The following is a 23,317-nucleotide window of genomic DNA, read 5'->3' as shown; positions in this document are numbered from 1 at the left end:
AAAATTTAAATATTTCTATTCTCCAACATTTTGAATATAACTTAGTGATTATATTTCAAGATAAGAATGGGGTTTGTTGAAAACAAATTATACATTTCTATATGTCTCTATTTTTATATATCTATTATGTTTATAAAAAGTAAAAGAGTAAATATATTACTTATATATAACATTTTTATTTTCCATAGGGTTTTCTATTAATTTATTCTTTAGCTCCTGTAAACCTATAACTTGTTTGCCTCCATAAAATAGTTCATTTATGGTTTTTATGTTTTATTGACTCCATTTAGAACTCACAGTAATTTGCCTGTGTTTTTTGACAAGCCTTGATGATAAATATTTAGGACACTTTTAAATTGTTAGTTTGAGCTGTGTATTTTGATAATTGGATGTATTTTTTGACTAACAGACACTTACAACCTATATTCACTGAAAAAAAATGCTATAATTAAACAGAAAATACCAGCTGGGCATAGTGGCTCACACCCATAATTCCTACAACTCAGGATACTGAGGCAGGAGAATAGCAAGTTTAATGCTAACCACAGCAATGTAGTGAAACCCTTTCTCAATTTTTGGAAAAGGGCTGGGATGTAGCTCAGTGGTAGAGTGTGCTTGTATTCTATCCCCAGTATCACAAAAAGAAAAAGAAAAGGAGGAGGGAGGGGCAGAGGGAGGGAAGAAGGAAGAAAATACTAACTTTGGCCTCTGGACATCATGGCCATTTATGTGCATGAGAATCTTCCCTTCTGATTGCCATACTTCCATGCTGCTTTTCTTCTCATACGGACCCACAAGCTGTCACTTTCAGGACCCTCTAAGCCCTTTCAACGTTGCACACAGCGCCGTGCGCTACTTGGCCAGTGCTCCCATTTGGCTCACACTAGTATAGCACTTACTTGGTGCTCCTAAGATTAATGGAACATGTGAGTATGATCTCTATTTCTGATAAATATATGAGACATTTTAAAAGCAGTATAAAAATGCTTTCAGTACAATTTGAGAAAAATTCATATTTCTAAAAAAAGTCTGTAACAGTGAGAAGCAAGAGTGATTCACTTCTTTTATAAAATATAACTTAAAAATTTTCACAAAACAAATGTTAGATTTTCAAATAATTTGTACTCATCCTATTCTGCAGTTGAATTCATTCTTCAGCTGTTTTAAAATCTGACAGTTGGAAAATCTTTCTATATTATTTCTTCTGACATTATCCCTGAAAAGGAGTTAGTACTCAGTTGTTCTATAATTGTAAAATTGGGTGGGTGTTCTTGATATGCAAATATGATGAGTAAAATAAAGTATGTAATGATTATTACTTTACATAAATTCTGAGTCACAGGAACAGTTTACAGCAGATTGCATCAGACTATAAGGATGACATAACAGTGAGTGATCAGATTACCACCAGACTTTTGAGTCTATTAACAAATAATTTATGAATTCTTCTCTGTTTTCAGAACTTTATCATGATCTGCTCTTCAAGTTGTGGAGAATTTACATGTTATATATATTCTGTGCAAATATCTATGTAAGCTTTTGATACTTGTAACTAAAGGAAACAATTATAACCCCAAAAAGCAGATCATTACAGTTGATTTCATGCTGTATTCTGATTTCCAAGAAAAGAAAAAGTAGGACACAAGGTAGAGATTGTGAGATATGAAAATACAGAAAAGTTTTATGCTTCCAGTCACTTCAGAAGCAATTTTTTCCAGCCCATATCAAACAGATAAAATTCTATTTCTATTTCTTTTTCTTTTTTCTTTTCAGTGGTGGAAAATAAACCCCAGGACCGTGCTTGTGCTAGGCAAGCGCTCTACCACTGAACTATGTCCCCAATCATATATTTCTGTCTTTAAAGACTCTCTTTGGTTTTTCATTTTAATAAAAAAAACACTACTGATAAGATTTTCTTGCAGGCAATCAATCTAATGCCTTATGCATTTCTTTTTGCTCTGGGCTTACCTTATTCTGTTCTCTAAATGTAAATAATTCCTATGCTATTTAGTTAATGACCCTGTAGTATTTTTTCAGATTGTACTTAGAAATTTCTTTCCAAAAGCCAAACTCTTTGAGTATGTATGCTGTAGTGTGATCCTAGTTTGGAAACACTTTGTAAAACTGTTGTACTAAATCACCAAATAATGCCCTGACGATTCAAAATTGAATGCCAGAATACTTACTTGATTTGGAAAGGAAAAAGGAGACTTGACCTATTTTAGAAAGTAGTCAGAATATCCAGTTATCTGCAATTTCTCTACTTAGATAAATCAGTACTTAGGTTAGCTGACCTGTTTATTACCAGTAAAGAAGTTGAAATCAGGTTAAGATTCCTTACGCTAAAATTATATAATTTTCAAATGAGTTTTAAAAACAGATAGTATGATACTTGATAAAGAGCTTAAATTTTGCCTTGATTTGAATCTCTGAGATCCTGAGCCTCAGTTTATTCATCTGTAAATAACAGGGGCTAGGGATTTAGCTCAGGGGTATAGTCATGTGTACAAAGCTCTGGGTTCGATCCCCAGGACGGGAAAAAAAGAGGCAGCAGGTGTAAATTGTACCACTGTTCAGAGTTGGTGTGAAGAATAAATGAGTTATATGTGTAAATTAATCTGGAATCCCCAATTTTGTGAATTTCCAATGCAGTTGATGACTATCAAATCAAATGTTCTTAGCCCTCAGGGGAACCGCAAGACCAGGATGTGTTAATAGAAGAAGTGAATGGATGTCCGTCCTTTGAACAGTCACTCGTACCTTCAGAGAGACTACACCTAAGTCTACCTAAGTCTGATAAAATCCTCATGAGTGGTGTTGAAAACTCCAGTTCCTCCCCATCCAGCATGGACTATGTAGCCTCCAGCCCCAGGAAACCATGCTCCGGAAACATGTATGGCAGAAGGCCCAGGAGCACATTCCCAAATTCTCACCGCTTTCAGTTAGTTATTTCAAAGGCACCCAGTAGGGATCTTTTGGATAAACATTCTGAACTGTTTTCTAACAAACAATTGCCATTCACACCACGCACTTTAAAAACAGAAGCAAAATCCTTCCTGTCACAGTATCGATATTATACACCTGCCAAAAGAAAAAAGGATTTTACAGAACAGCGGATGGAAGCTGAAACCCAGACTGAATTGAGCAGGTATGACACGTCAGCAGTGTAAGTCCAGGAAATTAACTGAAAATAAATTAACAAAGCAATATTTTTTATTATCTATTGTGTGCCTTATGTGCCAGACTTAAGGTCTGGTGATACCATTTTGATGTAATGAGATTCATTAGATCTATCAGAATCATTGTTTAAAAAAAAAAAAAAAAAGCTATTAATATTGTCAGGTTCCTTATAAATATGAATGTTACAATTTTAATTTTTCCACACAGTTCTAGGACTTTTATATGCTTTTAATTATACTTTCAGAAAATCCTTAAAATTTATGTCATCAGACAGCATTTGGGTACATGTGCGCATTGATTTATGTTAAAAGTGGCAAAACAGTGGCTAGCAGAGGGCATAAAAGGAAACCTTTTTTGCAGCTATTCCTGTTCATATACTCAATTTTGTGCGGCCACAACATCCCAGGATAATTTAGGCAATTGGGATGATGTCTGGAAATTAAGTATAATTTGCCTCAGTAATGGTTTTACATACAGTAGTGCCTGATAAATATTCATTAAAAATTTGCCAAATGATTAAAGAAACAAACAAATCTTATAATATTAAACAGTTTGATATTAGGATTTTAGTTATTTTAGAAAACAAAAAGCTAACTAGTATTCTTTCATTAATATATAAATAAGGAGGTTTAGTAATATCAGATGAGTCTATATATATTTAATAAAAATTAAGAAATTGGGGAGAACTAAAGGAAGTAAGTGTATTATGTCTTTTTATGATTATGTTTATGAATGTTTTAATGATAATAGTCCCCATTTTAATTGCCCCCTTATATAGTTAGCTGAAATCTAGCTGCTATTCAAAAAGTGGGAGGAGTATATGTAATCCCGACCCCAAACCATATCTATTTTCTGGTTATATAATTAGAAATTACACATTTTATAAGAATAGAAAAGTGGATCTCATTCTCTTATGTTTATTTTGTATAGATAGTAAAGCCTGTTATAGTGCTTATACTTTAAAAGAATAATAATTATTTCTCTTTAAATATTACAGCTTTAATTCTGATTTTGATATAATTGAGACTAAGAACTTGGCAGATTCAAAAGTGAACACAAAGCAGGTAATAAATATGAGATCTTTTTGCATTGCCACATTTGAATTGCAGATGCTTTAATCTCTATATATATGAACTATTTGGACTATGAAGAATAATCTCTTAGTGGCACTTGTATATAATATAGCCAAAATATAAAAGGTTTGCCTATTTACAGTCCCTTTAAATGGCCAGATTGGTCCTGCCAAATCCAGGAAATCATTTGTTATTAGCATTTAGATGGTTGGTTGTCTGACTGCATGGATAGACAGATGAATAAAATACACTTAAGTATTGTTTTCAAAAAAGCAGACTTGGACTACTAAAGGTTATAGTGCTTGTACTTTAAAAGAATAATATAATCATTTCTTTTTAAATGCAGAAGCTATTTGACTTTTTATGACTATTTTTTAAAGAATTGCCACTGATGACATTGTTGGAAATCATGCATTTTATAAGAATTGATGGATAGCATCCTCTTACATTTACCTTTACTTTTCTAAAACATCAGGCTCATTATTGGATTATCTGCATGTTGAATACTTAGCAATCATTTCTTTTAAAATAGCTTTAAGTCTGATTTTAAGACTACCCTTCCCCAGATTGGGGGTCTTAACCATGCATCATGCGCTTGGGTCCTAACTTAAATTTATTGCTTTAAAAATGGTTTGTCTATTAAAATGTCAAACGCAGAATCAGAAATACAAAAGTAATCACACTCAACTTTCCTCTTCTCTTGTGAAAATACCACTGCTTGGGTATTTGAGATATGATGGGTTTCCCTTTCAACAATTAATAGCTGTTTGACATAGGGCCCTGCCACTTAAGGCTCAAGAACAAAATATTTGTTGGATGAGAACTGAGTGTCCTTATCTAGAAAAACTAATTAATGTGCAGAATCCTTGGAAGGAATAAGAAATGTAGATAGTGTTCCTAGCCTTGTAAGGACTTAATAAATGATAGCTGTTACTAGCTTGCATTTTATGAAGAGAGTTAGCTCTGTAGACAAACTAAGGCAGAAGTCCATCTTTATGAAATTATAGTCCAAATGTTCATCCTTAACCATGCAAGAAAATGGTGGTTCCGCATAGAATCAGTGACATCAGCAACTGATTTGAGGATACCAGTAAGAGTATTTTAACCACACTCTCAAAATTAATAAATTGGCCTTGTAAAGATTAAATCTAATGGTGCAAATAAATGCTTGACTTGGCGACATAAAGGATTATGTAAAAGTAAGCTGCTGTTATCTTTGTCTGTTTATTAATATTATTGGTCATGCTTCTAGTACTGCCACTGCTTGGGTATTTGAGATATCAACGTTTGAAACGGCTATTTGAATTTTGAATAAAGGGGCTTTTTTTTCCCAAATAAACTTGAAAGTTGCAAATTTGCTTCATTTTCTCATTATGTTTTGATTTCTTAATGTCACTTAAAATATTACTCATTAAAATATGAGAAATAAGTCATTTTATCTTACTTTAAAAAAAGAAGTGTGAATTGGTTAGAGAAATTATTCTAAAACATTTTTGTCATATCAGTTACTTTTACTGGATTTTTCAGTTCATTTTCCTTGAAATTTGCTATGTTTTGTTTTATTTCTGCTTTCATATTGCACTTTTGAAGCAAATTACTTATTCTTTTTATTATATTCCCAGCCATCTAATTACATGACATATGGCATCAAAGAAGAAATAACCCCTTTACCCATCCAAGGGCATGACTTAAGATGGCACATGATTAAAGATGGTACTCTGCAACCTTCCTCACAAAGGTAACCATTTACAGGAAGATAATTTCAGCTATCTCAATCTAATTGCTCACCTGTATAACAGACATATAGTATTTACAACGTAAGTAATGTAATTATATGCTTCAATCTATTTTGTGTTATATGATTCAGGTAGTATTACTAAGGAAATTTTACAAAGTTATGTGCTCATTAAAGGTTTCAATGAATTGATTTTGTTTATACATTAATAAAGGAAAAAGGGACACTAGCTTTTATTATTTGTCATCCCTATTCATATAAAAAAGAATTTTCCCCAAGACAGTTCCCTGGCAGTGCTGTTGACCAGTTTACATGGCATTCGGACTGAAGAACCTGACCATTTGAGGAGTCTTAATTTATGATTTTGAATATCCCCATGTGCTACTGTTGGATCTGTCCCTGCTGTGGGGAGGCACTCTAAGGAAATACTGATCATGTTCAGTAATTGTGGAAAACTACACCTAAACAAAAATGATAGATAGCAGGTGTAGAGACACCTTGGTAGTTTTAGCTATCAATTGCATTTTCAGTACCCAAGATTGGATATGAAATGAAGGAGGTAGAAGAAAGAGTAGATAATGTAAAAGGCAAGAATGAGGTAATATGAAGCAGAGCAGAAAGAAAATGCATGCCATCCCCTCAGGACCCTGCTTCTCAAACCTCAGGTGTTTGCTAGGAAGAACTCACCTGCTAAGGCCACAGGGACTTCATTTTTAACCCTCTCTGTCCTTAAAATTCCTAGAGCTTCAACACATAGAGCTTAATATTTATTAGTTGCTCTTGAGCCAGACTGAAATGAATATAAAGAATAAGTCAAAGGAATATGTATCTTTTCTAATAGTTTCTATAAAAAAGAAGTAAAGTAAAATATTGTAATTGAGTATACCTGAATTAAGACCTTGGAATTAATTAATGGTAATATAACAATAATGACAATTGATCATAATGACCAGCTAAACAAAAATTTCCCCAGGAAAATATGTTTTTAGCATTACTTATTATTAAAAATTGTCATTGTATTAGGGAAGTACCATAGTATAGTTTTTAAAAGGATGTTGAATTTGTAACTAGATCTTCAGTTTAAAAATCTACCTATACTACTAGCTAACATTAATCTTGACAAGTTACTTAGCCTTTTTGATCTTTGGTGAACTCATTAGTAAATGGGAAAAATAATACCAAACCAACATAACCAACTAGGTTTTTTTGAAGAAGATTAAAGTAAATCATGGATATGAAAAGCTTTAAAAATTCTAAAGCATAGGAATACTTATTGTATGCCCACCAAAATGTTTTGCTAAAATATTTTAACTTTCTCTTTCTAGGACGGTGTGTCCGTATGCTGTGCAGCTTCCTTCAGAAAATAAAACCTACTCCAAGTAAGATCTTTTTAACCACTTCATTTTGCTTAGTGAGAATCAAGAATTAAGAATCACAGACCACCCTCCCCAGCCCCTGTGGCACACACCTGTAATCTAAGCTACTCTGGGGGCTGAGGCAGGAGGATTGAAAATTTTGAGGCCTCCCTGGGTAATTTAATGAGACCCTATCTCAAAATGTTTCAAAAGATTTGTGGGGATGTAACTCAGTAGAAGAATGCTTCTAGGTTTAGTCTCTAGTTCCAAAAAAGAAATTAATGAATCATAGAAGCAATTATAAAATAAATCAGGATTGAACTACTAATATCTCTTACCACCTGTTTTAGATCATCAGTCATATAAAACATGCTGAATTTGAGAAAATTCTGAGAATTTTCTGGAATAACTTTCACTTCATTTTTATCTCCAGTATAAATTTTTCCCTAAGTTGATAATAGCTACCATATTTATAAAATGGTGGTATTTATAATTATTGTTTATTTTTGTACATTAAAATAATAAAGAAGAGTTTTCAAGAAATACATATTTTTAGTAGTTCAGGATTGTTCTTCATAGAGATTTCTAACCTCATTTCTTTGCAGATATTATAATTGTAGTTCTTAATATTGTTTTGGTTAATTTATATGTTCAAGGGAAAATGATCTATTTTATAGTGGTTTTTTTTGTTTTTGTTTTGTTTTGCGGTGCTGGGGATTGAACTCAGGACCTTGTATTTGCAAGGCAAGCATTCTACCAACTGAGCTATCTCTCCAGCCCCTATTTTATAGTTTTATTTATTCCCAACCTTGGCTGCTTTTATAAGCAAGCAAAACCCTGTGATTCAGTTTAAAAATGTGACTTTTGCGCCTGGTGCTGTGGAATGTGCCTGTAATCCCAAACTAAGGAGGCTGAGGCAGAATTGCTTAAGCCTAGGACTTCGAGGTCAGCCTGGGCAACAGACCTCATCAAAAAAAAGAAGTTCTACCAGAAAGTTTCTTGAACTCATAAACAAATTTAGCAAAGTGGCAGGATATAAAATTAACACCCATAAATTAATTACTTTCCTATACAGCAGTGACAAATCAGCTGAAAGAGAAATCAGGAAAACTATCCCATTTACAATAGCCTCAAAAAAAAAAAAAAAAACTTGGGAATCAATCTTACAAAAGAGGTGAATGAATGAAAACTACAGAACTACAATGAAACTACAATGAAAACTACAGAACACTAAAGAAAGAAATTGAATGGAAAGATCTCCCATGTTCTTGGATAGGCAGAATTAATATTGTCAAAATGTCCATACTACCAAAGGCACTACACAGATTCAGTGGAATCCCTGTTCTTCTTAGAAATAGAAAAAGCAGTCATGAAATTCATTTGGAAAAATAAAAAGACCAAGAATAGCCAAAACAATCCTTAGAGAGAAAGTAATGCAGGAAGCATCACAATACCCAACCCTAAATTATATTACAGAGTTATAGTAACAAAAACAACATTGTATTGGCACAAACAATTGAAGAGCAATGGAGCAGAAAAGAAAACACAGAGGCACACCCACATAAATACAGTTAATATCAAAGTCACCATAAACATACATTGCAGAAGAGATAGCCTATTCAATAAATGGTGCTAGGAAAACTGGAAATCCATATGTAGTAGGTTGAAATTGAACCTATATATCTCACCCTGCACAAAACTCAACTCAAAGTGGATCAAGAACCTAGGCATTAGACCACAGACCCTGCATCTACTAGAAGAAAAAGTAAGCCAAACTCTCCATCATGTTGGCTTATGAACAGACTTACTCAATCAGATTCCTAAAGCATAAGTAAAATCAAGAATCAATAAATGGGATGGCATCAAACTAAAAAGCTTCACAGCAAAGGAAACAATCAATAACGTGAACAGAGAGCCTACAGGAGAGAAAATCTTTTACTACTTGCATGCATCTCAGAGATTAATCTCCAGGATATACAAAGAACTGAAAAAAACACCAAAAAAAAAAAAAACCTAACCAATAAATGGGCAAAGTAACTGAACAGTCACTTCACAGAAGAAATATGAATGGTCAAAAATATATGAAAAAATGTTGAACATCTATAGCAATTAGAGAAATGCAAATTAAAACTACACTGAGATTTCATCTCCCTCCAGTCAGAATGGCAATTAACAAGAATATAAGCAATAATAAATGTTGGTGAGGATATGCAGAAAAAGGTTTGCTCATACATTGCTGAGGGACTGCAAATTGGTGCTACCACTCTGGAAAGCAGTACGGAGATTTCTTAGACTCTTGGAATGGAACCACCATTTGACCCAGTTATCCCACTCCTTGGCTTATACCCAAAGGACTTAAAATCACCATACTACAGTAATGCAACCACCTCAGTGTTTGTAGCAGCTTCATTCACAGTAGGCAAGCTGTGGAACCCAACTTAGGGTGCCCTGCAACAGATGAATGGATAAAGAAACAGGTACATATACACAATGGAATATTACTCATCCATAAAGAAGAACGAATTTGCTGATAAATGGATGAAACTGGAGAATATCATGCTAAGTGAAATAAGGCAGTCCCAAAAAAAACAGAGGCCAAATGTTCTCTCTGATTTTGTGGATGCTAACCCGCAACAAGGTAGGGGAAGTATTGAAGTTCAATGGATTAGACAAAGGGGAATCAAAGGAAGGGATGAGGGAACGGGAATAGGAAAGACAGTAGAATGAATCAGACATCACTTTCCTGTGCTCATATATGATACATGACCAGTGAAACTCCACATCATGTACATCCACAAGAATGAGATACAAATTGGAATGGTTACACTCCATGTATGTATGACATGTCAAAATACACTCTAGTGTCAAGGATATCTAAAATCAATTAAAACAAAAGAGTGACTTTTGATACAGCATTTTAATCTATTATCTGATTTTCTTATTCCCATTATATTTGCTTATTCAGTAATTATTATTTTTATACTTTCTATTTTTCTTTTAATTCACTAATTTCAGCTAATTAAAATCAACTTATAATAGTGTTCTCATTTCCATATAAAGCTTCTAAAATATAATCTCATAAGAAAGTATAATAAAGAAATGTCTAAGTAATTAAAAATCACTATTGCATTGATGTTCACAAATTTGCCATTAGATTTTTTTCTATTCTTTGAACATTTTGAGAACACAACAAATTTTTCTTCTCAGTAAATTTCCCAATCTTAATACAAGTTGCTTCCTCTGAGCAAAAGAGGACTTCATAGTTAAAAGCTCCTGCTTCTCTGAACAGCTTCCCCTTCCCTCCTACAAGGGCGATGCAGAGGGATGCATCTCTGTTGCTGGACATGGTCAGGAGCCAGAGATGATGCGAACATCGCTCAGAGGCACTTGCTCCCAGGGGAGACCACATCTGGGGACCCTTGTGCCCTCTGCTTTTTTGTTTTGATTCTCCTGATTTTTTTTTAACTGCTATGGATGTTGTAGAAAGCTGTATTTTCCTCTATTAAGTAATATCTTCTCAGTTTCAGTAAATACTTACCTTTGCATAATTTGAGAAAGTAAATCTTACTTATGATATTCCCTTCAAGTGATATCCTCTCCAGTGATAGTTAATGGAAGTGCATTTATAATATAGAGATAGCTATTTCTGACTCGATAGCCGTGTTGCCTGTATTTTTCAGAAGAAATAAGCAATGATTTTTCTGTTCTGTGTTGCCTTCCCAGTGATGAAGAACTGTCATATCTGAGTTTCATTGAAGATGTAACCGATGAAATTTTGAAACTTGGTTTATTTTCAAACAGGTTAGATTTTTAAATTTGTGTTATGCCAGCTGAGTTGCACAATAAATGTTTGAGGTGTTAATTTCTTAGTTATTTTTACACATTAAAAAATAAAAGATTATGTTGCTTTTTCAAGATGATATTCTTATAGTTGATAGCAAGTAGAGAATGTTTAATTTATGTTCTAGGGCCAGTCCAGAGTTTGGGTAAATTATAAAAAAGAATGAACATTTCATTCATTTAAGTATTATTATATCTCTTAGTTATAGCAGACTAGTAATATTAATTTTTGCTTCTTATTTACAAAGCTGTATAATCCCATTTTACTAATCTGAAACTGTCACAATAATCAAAAGCAAGCATTTTTATTAACACCCATTACTACTATTAGACATGAAAAATGAGAACAAATTAAAAGCTAGATTTACATATTGTAAGTGAAATGGAAAGTTTGCAAAACCAGATAAGGTATTGCATATCTTAAGGAAGTTGTGTCCTGAATCTAGCTTGAATGTATATATATCTAAAATTCATTGGGCCCTAGGGTCTACTTGGCTGTGTTATGGAACATAGGGGACCCTGTTATATATCCTTCATGCTTTCTCAGTTGTAATAATTTGCCAAGTGCAGACATCTCCAGTGAATTATTTCTGTCCTTACATCAAGTTTTTTTAATTAAAGCCCACATTTTCATTATTGGAATAAAAAGCTATATCAAAAGGACCCAAGTTTTTTGGCAGTTATTACCTCTTATTTTTAAAGTTGGTTAAAAAAAAAAAATCACAAAAAAATTGCATAATGGATAGAGTTTCAGATTTGCAAGATGAAAATATTTTAGAGCTGTTTCCAAACAATGTGAATATATTTAACACTACTGAAATGTGCATTTAAAAATGGTTAAGATGTCAAACAAAAGTTTGCATATAAAAGCATATGTATTTATGCTTAAAATTTTACATTTTTTTCTTAAATGACAAGACTATTGCAGCACTTTTAAATAATAGCACCAAAAAATGGAATCTACCTAAATGTTGAATAGTAAAGGTTTGGTTGAACAGACTGTAGAATATTTGTTAGAGTGAGTTCTGTTCAGTTATTTAAAATAGTGCAGTAGGCCTGGGAGTGCGGCCTAGTGGTGGAGCACTTGGTCTAGCGTGTGCGAGGCCCAGGGTTCCACCCCCAGCACCACACACACACACAGTTGCAGAAGTAGATTTATTGGTACAGAAAGATATTCAAAATATATATAGTTGAGCAGTTTTGATAAAGAAATACGTAAGCATAGAAAAATGCCTAAGCATGAGTATTGAAAAATGTTAACAGTAGCTATAAAAAGTAAAATATAGGTTTCTTGGACTTTTAAAGAAATATTAAATAATTTAGAGCTACTAACTCATGTTTGGCTCATAATGTCACTGATAACATAAATCAATTGTTTTTTAAAGAACCTATTGACAGTCAGTGTGATAAATGAGTATGGTGTAGTCAAAAGAATAAATTCTCTGCAACCTGTCGCATTTTGGTTAAATCGTCTTAATGATGAGAGACCTAAACTATTGTCTTAGAGATGTTGTTTTCTCATCCTAAAAATCATTTTAACAATACTGTTCTTTCCTATGATTGGTCAGAATTAAAGGAAACATGATTATTGGGTGTCTAGCACAAATATCTAGCTCTTTGTGGAACTTGTAAGTGGTAACTTTTAGGTTATTATGTGGACTTACCATCAGAGGAATTTTTCATGTATAATTTAGGAACCATTGTAAAATATCTCTAAGAGGATTATCTTTAGGGCTTGATTCTGAGTGTGTGTATGTATGCAAAAGACAGGGAAGGAGAAACTTTTTTTTTTTGTGGCGCCAGGGATTAAACCCGGGGTCTTGTGCTTGACAGGCAAGCACTCTACAAACTGAGCTCTGTCCCCAGCTAGGAGAAACTTTTGATGTTCGCATTTATTGTTTGGGGAGAACTTTTGGGAGTGGGTGTGGAAGAATCTTTGTGCCTCACTAAAAATATTTTATTCACAGAAATGTAAGCAGCATACAGTTTTTCTGAAACATTGGCATCCATTGTAGAACTTGAAACAAATACGTAATGGAAGTCATCTGACTTCCAAACTGGAGAACTTGAGACCTGTTAGGGAGGGGTTAGTCTTTAGCTTCAAGAGAAAAGGATTGATCTAAAAATATTTTCCATCTTTCAGTAGTTTGGGTACTATGTGGCTAGTTTGTATTTAGTTGATATTCTGATTTTAAGACATTAACATTTTTGTCATTTTTAGGTTTTTAGAACGACTGTTTGAGCGACATATAGAGCAAAATAAACAGCGCTTGGACGAGGTTTGTCTTTCCTAAGAACCTTATTAGATGAATTCTAATACAGAAATTTTAAGTTTTCTGTACCCGCAAAGCATGCATTAAAACCAAGCACTTTTTCCCTTGCACTTTTTGTGGGGGTAGCAGTTGGGGAAGCAGGGGCAGTGGAAGGAATGTGTTAATCCCTGCTGAGATTAGCAGCACCGCAGACAAAAGTGATTTGATTGGATTAGTTTAATTGATGTAATTATTCTCATAATTACATTATTATTTTCTTAATCCTAGGGAAAAATGCGCCATCTGCTGAATGGCCTGAAGGTAGATTTGGGCTGCACGTCTGAGGAAAATTCCGTAAAGCTAAAGAAGGTCAACATGTTGAATTTCCTCAGGACTGTGAATTCGGAACAAGATGAATTTAAAAATGAACACGTTACAGCAATTCAACAGGAACACCAACAATACCGAAAGGCTTTAGATATGTTATCATCTGCACCAAAGGATGAAAAAGAGATGTTCTCTCTATCGAGTGAATTTTTCTTACCCACCTGTAAATCGAAGTATTCAGAAGGGGTTTTAATTCAGCAGGTGAATGATGAAACAAATCTTAAACCTTCAATTTGGGATGAAAACAATCCAAGTATTTCGGACGATTTAATAAACCAAGAAACCTCTGTGTGTGTCATTGAAGGTGACAGTGACACCGAGAAGGTTGATGCTTCAGATGAATTATGTTGTCTTAGCACATCGCCCTCCCAACCTGTGCCGTTCTCTAGCGTCAAAGGTAACAGTAATCATGAGAAGGAGTTATCGACCCTTAAAATCATGGAAATGAGCATTAAAGACTGCCCTTCGGATGTTTGATCTTCATTAATAAATGCCCCACATGGCCAGTAACTCAATATTACTTTTCTCTTTTTACTCTTTATATTTTAAGATTCCTATATTAGCTTTCTATTCTGCATAATAAATTACTATAAACTTAGCAACTTAAAACAGGTGTAGAGAAGTTATACAAGGGTGTGAACCCCAGAAGGTGGGAATGATTGGGTTCACTTGGGACTCTATCAGCCACAGTTTCTAAAGTTGCTTTTCAGAGGAACATATTTTCCCCAGACCTAAGTGGTCTTGGTAGGCAGTGGGAAATGTGGGTTTTGAAACATTTTTCCCTGTCTGCAGTATCTTTGATTTCTTTTTTCTTACTTTCCTGCCATATCAAAGGACCTTTCTGATTGGCAGTGAGCTGAAGTATCTGCCAGCTCCTGGCAGTATTTTCCTGTGAGTGCCAACATTCTATCAGACCTGTCTAACACCCTCCCTTACCTCTACTTGATGAATGGGATCCTTACTATTAAGACATGTCTCAGAAGATTCACCTCTAGTTATGTCTTTCCAACTATTTAAAATAATATACTTGAATAGTGAGTGCTTGTAATTACAGAGTTTGGGGCCTAGGCACGTAGGCACTAGAAGATAAAAAGTTGAGACAATATTCATAACCCAAGTGTTCTAGAAACAGCAATGGCCCCCAGCAAGTGTGCTGTTTAATGAGTATCCTGCTCTTTCTTCACCCTTTGGCCATGGCATCACTTCCCAGACAATGGCATATACTCTCATGGGAGAAGAGATGTCTCTGGAGAAGGGTCCAGAGAGTTCCCAGAGGGAAGCGGGGATTCAGTTCAGGACCAGCAGGGTTCTTAGTATACTTGACAGAAAAAAAAAAAACTTTTTCAGCACAAACCAAAAGCATTGACAGGTTTACTTAGGAAGTAGATATCCTTTAAGGAAGAATGCAGTCCATCTCAAGAGTGAGAAGGCCCGCCTTGAGCTGGGGGTCCAATATTTGTAGAAAGACCGTATTAGGAGCCAGACTGGAGGTAGAGCCAGGGTGGATCTGCACAGTTTTCCCCTGCCCTTGTGTACTTCCCTCCTTTTATAGGGCATGGGCCAAGATTTACAGCTGTGCTTTCCGCATTCAAAGGCTCATAGGTGTTTCCTTTAAGACTTAGTATCTCTCTTTTTATCCTAAATTCCTATCTCAATACCTTTGGAGATATGAAGGTTAATCTGTAATGGTGTAGGGACAGCAGGCCCACCTCACTCCTGGGAAGGAGACTGCCACCACTGTGTTCAGGATTCAGACTCAGAAACAACCTGCCAAGTACAATACACTGGAGTAGCTCACAACCCACTTCCATCTTAGTGTCTGATGCCTTAACCTAAGCTTGGCAATGAATGCATGCTTTCATGGAGAAAGGTAGCTCGCGCTTAAGGGGAAGTTTATATCCAGACAAGGTTATAGGGAAACAAGACAGACATTTCCTGTTCTCTTTACACTCGAAGTACAAATTCCTAGTGTACAAAAGGAGAATATAGCAAATTGCTATATTCTAAATTGCTAAGTTATATGAAAGTTTCCTCATTTGTTTACATTTTAAATGGTATTAAGTTGAAAACATTTTCCTTCAAAGGCTTACTTTTAAAAGTCACATTTTAAAATCAATGAGCAACATTTATGGGGCAAGATAAATTATTTGTCAAGTGAATAAATTAGCTACATGGTTGCCAATGAATTACTTTATCCTGGGCCTTGATTATAAAGAGTTTGTACTAGAGCCAAAGATTTCACCTTAACATGCCAAAGTTTAAACTTCTTAAGGTCTATAGAAATTAAAATCAATGTACATCTAAAAGTAGAAGTACCTAGTCACCCTTCATGTGCTAAGATAGTTTTGGAAAGCAATACTGCTAAACCCATTCACAGTTCAGTGATAGAAGATGCCACCCTATCAAGTCACTTTCCCCAGACCTTTTAAAAGCAGTCAGATGGAAGCAATAACAAATGGCAGTATCCTGAAGGAGCAAATCCACAGGTTTAATTCAAAGGCCAGGAAAAAAGGTTACTTTTAGATTGGTGTAGGAAAAATTTAGCTTCAAGGCCAATCTTGTTGCCTTGGGAATTCTGGTTTTGATGCAAAACATCTAGCAGTCCTGGACCTGAATCTTCCATAATTCACCTCATCCCTTCAAGATCCTTAAATCAAGTTTCAGGACTTTCTTGAAAAGGAGAATATGCAGTTGTATTATTTTCCTACTGCTGCTTGCTATAAAACGTTACAACAACTTTTTGAAAACATGTTTATTAGAATTCTGGAAGTCAGAAGTCCTAAAGTCAAGGTCCTGGAGGGCATAAGACCCTCCTTTTGCAGCTTCCAGAGGCCACCTGTGGTCCTTCATTTGTGGCTTCCTTCTCCACCTTCCAGTCCAGCCGTGTAATAGTATCTTCATACTTCTCTCATAAAGACCCTTGTCAGCCAGGTGCAGTGAAGCACCCCAATGGCTTGGGAGGCTGAGGCATGAAGATCACAAGTTCAAAGTCAGCCTCAGCAACTTAGCAAGACCCTATCTCAAAAAATAAAAGGAGCTGGGCATGTGGCTCAGTGTTTAGCACCCCTGGGTTACATCCCAGGGACCTAAATAAATAAAAATAAGAGACCCCTGTCATTGCTGTAAGTCCACCTAGATTATGCAGGATCATCTCCCCATCTCAAGATCCTCAATCACATCTACAAAGTCACTTTCACCATGTGAGATAACATTTTCAACTTAAGGGTATTAGGATGTGACATTTTGGGGACACCATTCTTCATCCTACCACAACTATCAAATCATTAACCTAATAAGCTGCCTAAATAAACTTCAGCACCTGTTACTTGTAGTTTGGCTATGTAATGAATTTCAAAATGGGATCCATATTGAGCATGTATGCTTTTTAATTACTAAAGCAGTGGTTCTCAAACTTCAATGTGCTTTCAAATCCCTGGAGAACTTCTTAAGGCAGATTTCTGGGATCCATCCCCATTGCTTCTGATTCAGAATTTTAAGCCCTGGGGTGAATCAAGAATTTGCATTTCTTGCGAGATTCCAGATGCTGTTGCTGGTTGTCCAGGAACAACCCCACCAAAAGATGGAGTGGACATCAACAAATACCTGCAAGTTCCACCATAGGGAGAGCCACGTGAGGAACTCCACTGACCTGCTGCAAGTTGATGTTGGTAAATATATCAGCAAATACTTACTCCTCAAGTTTATTAGTTGGTCTGTAAATATGCTGATTAGTGGAGCTGGCTCTTTTGGCAAGGTGCCGTTCTCTCCATTGATTACTGTGAAGACATGATAACGAATCTGCAATTACTAAAAGAAACAGCTCATCTACTGCATTATTTAAAATAATCCAATGGGGAAATTGGATTAATGTAATTATATACCTCTATGCAATAAGATCTACAATGAAAAATGGAAGCAAAATAACTAATTGCACTGTTCACATAAATCATCTTGGTTCACATTTATTTTCTTGACAAAAATATAATATTTTCATTTCACATATGACATTCAGTCATTCAAGCTTTTTGCTCATTAAACATACTTTTATAAACCAACAACAGTTTATAAGAAGTCCTTGATTATACAATCTTACATTAACAAATAGCACATAAGATTGCTTTTTAAACTAGAAAATAGTAGGCAACTATACTACCATTTTGAAAAAGTAGAACTCCCAGTGTATTGCTTGAATTATTAGAGTAACTTTCCACAGGTGTTTTTGTTTTGTTTTGTTTTGTTTTGTTTTGCGGTGCTGGGGATCCAACTCAGGGCCATGTGCATGCAAGGCAAGCACTCTACCAACTGAGCTATCTCAGCCCTAGAGTAACTTTCTAAAATACATTTCATAAAAATTTTCTCCAGATTTTGAGTTTGTTAGGTATATCATCTTAATCCATTAGATTTCTAAAACTAGATTTGCTATTTAGATATTTTTTAATTATGCCTTGCTAAACCCTGGATAGGGTTTGGATTGCTTGTTTTTAACCAGATAATACAATACAGATATTTTTGGTTTGTTACAGTGTAATTCTTCCTTCATCAGAACTAAAAAAATCTTTGTTATAGGTCAGAACATTTTCCTCTATTAATAGATTAAAACATGGAGGTTACTTCATGGAAAACATTTACTTAATGGGGTAGTTTGAAACTGTCCCCCAAAGTTCACATGTTGGAAACATAGTACCCACTGTGGCGGTGTTGAGAGGGGAACTTTAAGAGGTGCTTAGAGGGTCATGAGGGCTCAGTCCTTAGGAATGGATTGATGCCATTGTTTACGAGTGTGTTTTTTTTAGAAGAGTGAGTTATAGAAGTGTTCCATCCTCTCTTGCAGTCAGTCACAATCCCTCTTGCCCCCACCATCTGCCATGGGACCCTGCAGCAAGAAGGCCTTCACCAGGTGTAGGTTCCTCAATCCTGGACTTCCCAGCCTCCACAAGCCTAAAAAGAAAATATAAATTTTGCAGCCTGAAATATACTGTTATAGCAACAGAAAATAAACTAATATTTTTAACTTGTAACATTTTAACATTTAAAACATTAATATTTTTAACTTGTAACATTTAACATTTTAAAAAATCAATACTTTAATGTAAAATATTAGAGAATGTAGTAAAAAGCAAAAACATCAGCCCAGTGCCAATCTTTGAGGAAATGTTTGTATATACTAGTTAATAGGCTTGAGATATTCACAAAAATATTATTTTTCTCGCATTTTCAGTGTGTTGCTTAGAGATTGAGTATCCTGATTAGTAATGTAATAACTCAAGAGAGGCACAGTGGTGCATACCTGCAGTCCTTGCTACTTGGAAAGCTGAGGCAAGATTAAGTTCAAGGTCTGCCTGGGCACCTTAGGCCCTATTTCAAAATTAAAAATTTTAAAAGAGGACTGGGATATATTTCAGCAGTACTTTGCCTAGGATGTGTGAGACCCTGGGTTTAATCCCCAGGACAGTGAAAAAAAAATTTTTTTTAAGTAATAACTCTACTGAAATTAAAGCTACTTACCTTTAGTATAGAAATGCTTAAAAATCTAATATGGAGAGGATTTAATCTAATTTAGAACAGACGGTTTTCAAAAAATATCAAGAACCATCTCTACACTATTACTTGCTTCCTCAATTTCTGTTGTGCCCCAAAGACCAAACTGTACAAATAAAACCACCAAAGCCCAAATAAAACCACCAAAGCCCAAACACAAATAGTTGCAAATCATTATATTTTTGATCTTTTTGTTTTACTTTTTTGTTTGACTCTCATGGGCTTAATGATTTTGCATTATTTTAATCTTACTTTTATTAAATCTAAAAATAAATTTGTAGCCACTAGAGGATATCTACTTTTTTCAGTCTGTTTGTTGGACTGAATCAGTGTTGCACTAGTATTGTTCCAGTAAAATATAACACCATACCAAATCCTTTCAGAACTCTTAATTCTAAGATTGAGATTTTTTTTTAAAATTTTTTAGTTGCACATACAATACGTTCATTTTATTTGTTTATTTTTTATGTGGTGCTGAGGATCAAACCCAGTGCCTCACACACATGTGCTAGGCAATAGGCAAGTGCTCTACCACTGAGCCACAACTGCAGCCCCCTAAGACTGAGATTTTAATAGAAAATACCAATTTTAAAAATTCTTATTCAATGATCTGTTAATTTCAGGTGATCTTTGATTTTTAGGATAAGAAATTTTGAATAGTCTCAGCATATGGAAGCAATCTGACCTACAATGTCTGCATCTTGTGAAAAAACAAGTGATTAAGTTTATAGTCCCAATTCATTTGTTTTTCTCAAAGGATGAATGAACAGATGGAAATAGACTGCTTGATACTAGCCTTGTCTACCTACCCCAAAAATTGAGGCCTGACACATTGTTTTGGCTAACTCAGTCAATAATCCAACCTCTGAAATTCTTTGGCACAATATGTATCTGCTCCTAAGAGTGAAGTTTTTAGAAGATAAGTATAAAATATGCATGTACTTTCATATGTCAATAGTACTCAAGTATGAGAACTGAAAGTACTACAGACTTTAACCATTTAAAAAACCACCTAGTTCAGGGTTTCTATATGAAATCATGCTACTTGTACTCTGCTATGCCAGTGCAGGACACCATATTGTGGATTCGAAGCCTAGGGATTTTGTAGATATTCAAGGGTCCTTTTATCTGACATGCCACAAAGTCATTTAACGAAACTTTAAGAATAATGATGAATCCAGGCACAGTGGAACATGCCTGTGATCCCGGTGGCTCAGGAGGCTGAGGCAGGAGGATAGCAAGTTCCGGGTCAGTTTCAGCAATTTAGCAAGGCCCTAAGCAACTTAGTGAGACCCTGTCTTAAAATTTAAAAAATTTAAAGGGCTGGGTATGTAGCTTAGTGGCAAAGTGCCTCTGGGTTCAATCCCCAGTACTCACCCTCTAAAAAAAAATAATAATGATGCAAACATTTATCTAAGTAATTTTCAGAAATTTGGAATAATACATCAGCCATAGTGTTATTCTACAGTTAGACGTCAAACACAATTATTCCTTTTTTGTAATTATTATGTAATAAGTACAAGCTTAAAAGTGTATAGTTACCATTGCTTTCTTTACCCATCAATATGTTGAAAAATATTTTTGAAAACTAATTTTTCAAATATACATAATAGCCCTTTTTGGAAAGAATGTGCAGGCATCATTTTACATGTGTGTGACCTAGTATTTGACTTGAAACTGTGGCTCAAGTTTAAATTTAAGGTGCTGCAGACCTTAAATTTACTTCTTGGCCCAGCCCTTTCTTCCCACTCAAAGCCAATGACAATGCTGAGGACGACACAATGTGTAAGTTGCAAGGAGGGTAAAGCAACGTTCTGCCAATTCTTTACCCTTCCCGGCTCCCAGTCATATTCACAGGCAGCAATCTTGCTAGCTTCAAAGTGCCACCCTGCTCGGACCCGCACATCACTTGGGTTTCTGCAAAACACACTGAGCTATTCATCTCTGTGAAGTTTTTCCATGAGACATTGACCAATCTGACTTCAGTTGCTTTCTGAGCTACAGTCACCACTGTCTGGCAGACACAGGGAGAACACATTCTCGGACCTCACCACCAGGGCAGTATGGAGGAAAGTTGCCCTGTACATCCCTGGTGCAGAAGAAAGTAGTTTGATTCTGTATCCCCGCTTACCTTTCAGGCCCCCTGTGCATTAAATAAGCTTTAGGTGGACCAGCCAAAAAGTTAATGCCCACTTACAGTACGATTTATAATGGTTAGTTATAATGGCGAATAGTAATATTTCCCAATTCAACATACAAGTGAATTTTTAGAGCCTATTTTTTATTTGGAAACTGCCTGAAACATACAGAAAACTATGCCACTTTCATGATCTGAGGATTCCTTTAAATGTTTTCTAAAATCCACCCATCGTGAAACACACAAACTTTAAACTGAACTAATTTCCTTTTCTTTTTTTTTTTTTTTTTCCAGTGAGGGGGTGCTGGGGATTGAATCCAGGGCCTTGTGCTTGCAAGACAAGCACTCTCCCAACTGAGCTATATCCCCAGCCCTTTCCTTGTTTTTCTAAGGGTAATGCAAATAGTGGGGTAAATGTAGTTCTTGTCTACAGGGATTTGAAAAGCTTAAGAAATGGTTTCTCAAGCAGATTTTTTTGGTTTTTTTTGTACCAGGGATTGAACCCACAGGGCTTAACCACTGAACCATATCCTCAGCCCTTTTTATTTTTTATCTTGAGACTATGTTGCTTTGGGTCTCACTAAGAGACCTTGCAAAGGTTAGCTTCAAATTTGCGACCTTCCTGACTCAGCATCCCGAGTTGCTGGGATTACAGGCATGTAATGCCTAACCTCAGGCAAATTCTTAATGCAGTGTTTCCTCTACTTTTAAGTATGTGTCCCAACTGGAAAGGGATTGTTTTAGCTTGTTTCACATGAAATTTTCTTGCTTGGAAGCAAATTCTCCTAAATTTATATCCAAACGAAGTTCCTTTAAAAAGTCTAATTTTAAAAAGATTGACTTCAATCCCCAGCATTACAAAAAGGACTTTATAGTTAGCCAGACATGGTGGCACATGCCTCTGATGTCAGCTACTCAGGAGGCTGAAGCAGGAGATCTGCGAGTTCAAAGTCAGCCTGGGCAACTTAGTTCCCGTCTTCAGATTTTAAAAGGGCTCGAGGATGTATGTAGTTCAGAGGGACAGCTGGGTTGGTAATGTAGCTCAGAGGTAGAGAGCTTGCCTAGCATGTGTGGGGCCCTCAAGTCCATCCCCAGAACTGGGGGGGACATTATAATGAAAGTAATTCCAGTTTCCATTTGTTCATGAAAATCTGTCTCCAATAATAAACCTGCTCTTGATAAGCTGCAGCTGACCTCCAGTTTAACATAAGTGGTATATTTTATATTTCAGTTATTACTATTGTGAACATTAATGTGTCAGCATATTTAAAATTAATGTGGCCATGCCATGCTGTCTTCACCAGCCCTGCACCACGCTCCCCATGTTTCTGGCTAACCGTTCCTCTTTCTGGAAGTTTCTAAGGAAGCACAGATTCACCTTCTGTTTTAATCCTGTTAAAGGGTTGTGAACACTAAATACTAGGGCTTTCTGAATGTTTCACAGTAGATGTTCCCAGAAAAAAATAATAATGACTACAATTAACATTCCTAATTATATTCTGAAATGACTACTTTCTGTGCTCAAAACTATCAACTAGAAAATTTCAACAAAAGACCCCACTAATCAGGAAAACTGATGCCAGAGATACTAAAGTTTATCAGTAGAAACACTGATTTAGAACATACTTTTTATGGAAATGTACATTTTGGTAAATCTGATGTGAAACTAATAATATCAAGGAACTAACAAGACACTAAGATACACGAAGTTTTGTGTTAGGTCAGGGAGACAGTAATATCCTCAATTCAGACATTGTCAAACCTATAAAACCTCAATGTTCTAGAGTTTGCTCTTGAAAACACATTATTTCAAAGTCCAA

The 23,317-nt window shown here is 35.3% G+C and overlaps 1 protein-coding gene across 2 annotated transcripts in view; it reads left to right on the top strand.

The window, feature by feature from the left end:
- Nucleotides 1–14,541, top strand: part of SPATA7 (spermatogenesis associated 7) — a 32,479-nt gene extending 17,938 nt beyond the window's left edge. For both annotated transcript variants that reach the window (XM_079129274.1, XM_079129273.1), the window contains 7 exons: nucleotides 2,682–3,148; nucleotides 4,178–4,244; nucleotides 5,876–5,991; nucleotides 7,314–7,367; nucleotides 11,067–11,144; nucleotides 13,405–13,462; nucleotides 13,724–14,541. In XM_079129274.1, the coding sequence (XP_078985400.1) occupies nucleotides 2,682–3,148; nucleotides 4,178–4,244; nucleotides 5,876–5,991; nucleotides 7,314–7,367; nucleotides 11,067–11,144; nucleotides 13,405–13,462; nucleotides 13,724–14,299 (1,416 nt within the window). In that variant the 3' untranslated portion in view covers nucleotides 14,300–14,541. The remainder of the gene's footprint in view (nucleotides 1–2,681; nucleotides 3,149–4,177; nucleotides 4,245–5,875; nucleotides 5,992–7,313; nucleotides 7,368–11,066; nucleotides 11,145–13,404; nucleotides 13,463–13,723) is intronic.
- The last annotated feature ends 8,776 nt before the right edge of the window (nucleotides 14,542–23,317 follow it).

The sequence above is a fragment of the Sciurus vulgaris genome (assembly GCF_902686455.1).
Source record: "Sciurus vulgaris genome assembly, chromosome: 2".
NCBI lineage: Eukaryota > Metazoa > Chordata > Mammalia > Rodentia > Sciuridae > Sciurus > Sciurus vulgaris.
Note: the sequence above shows the minus strand (reverse complement) of the source record. Positions and strands in the feature narration are given on the sequence as shown.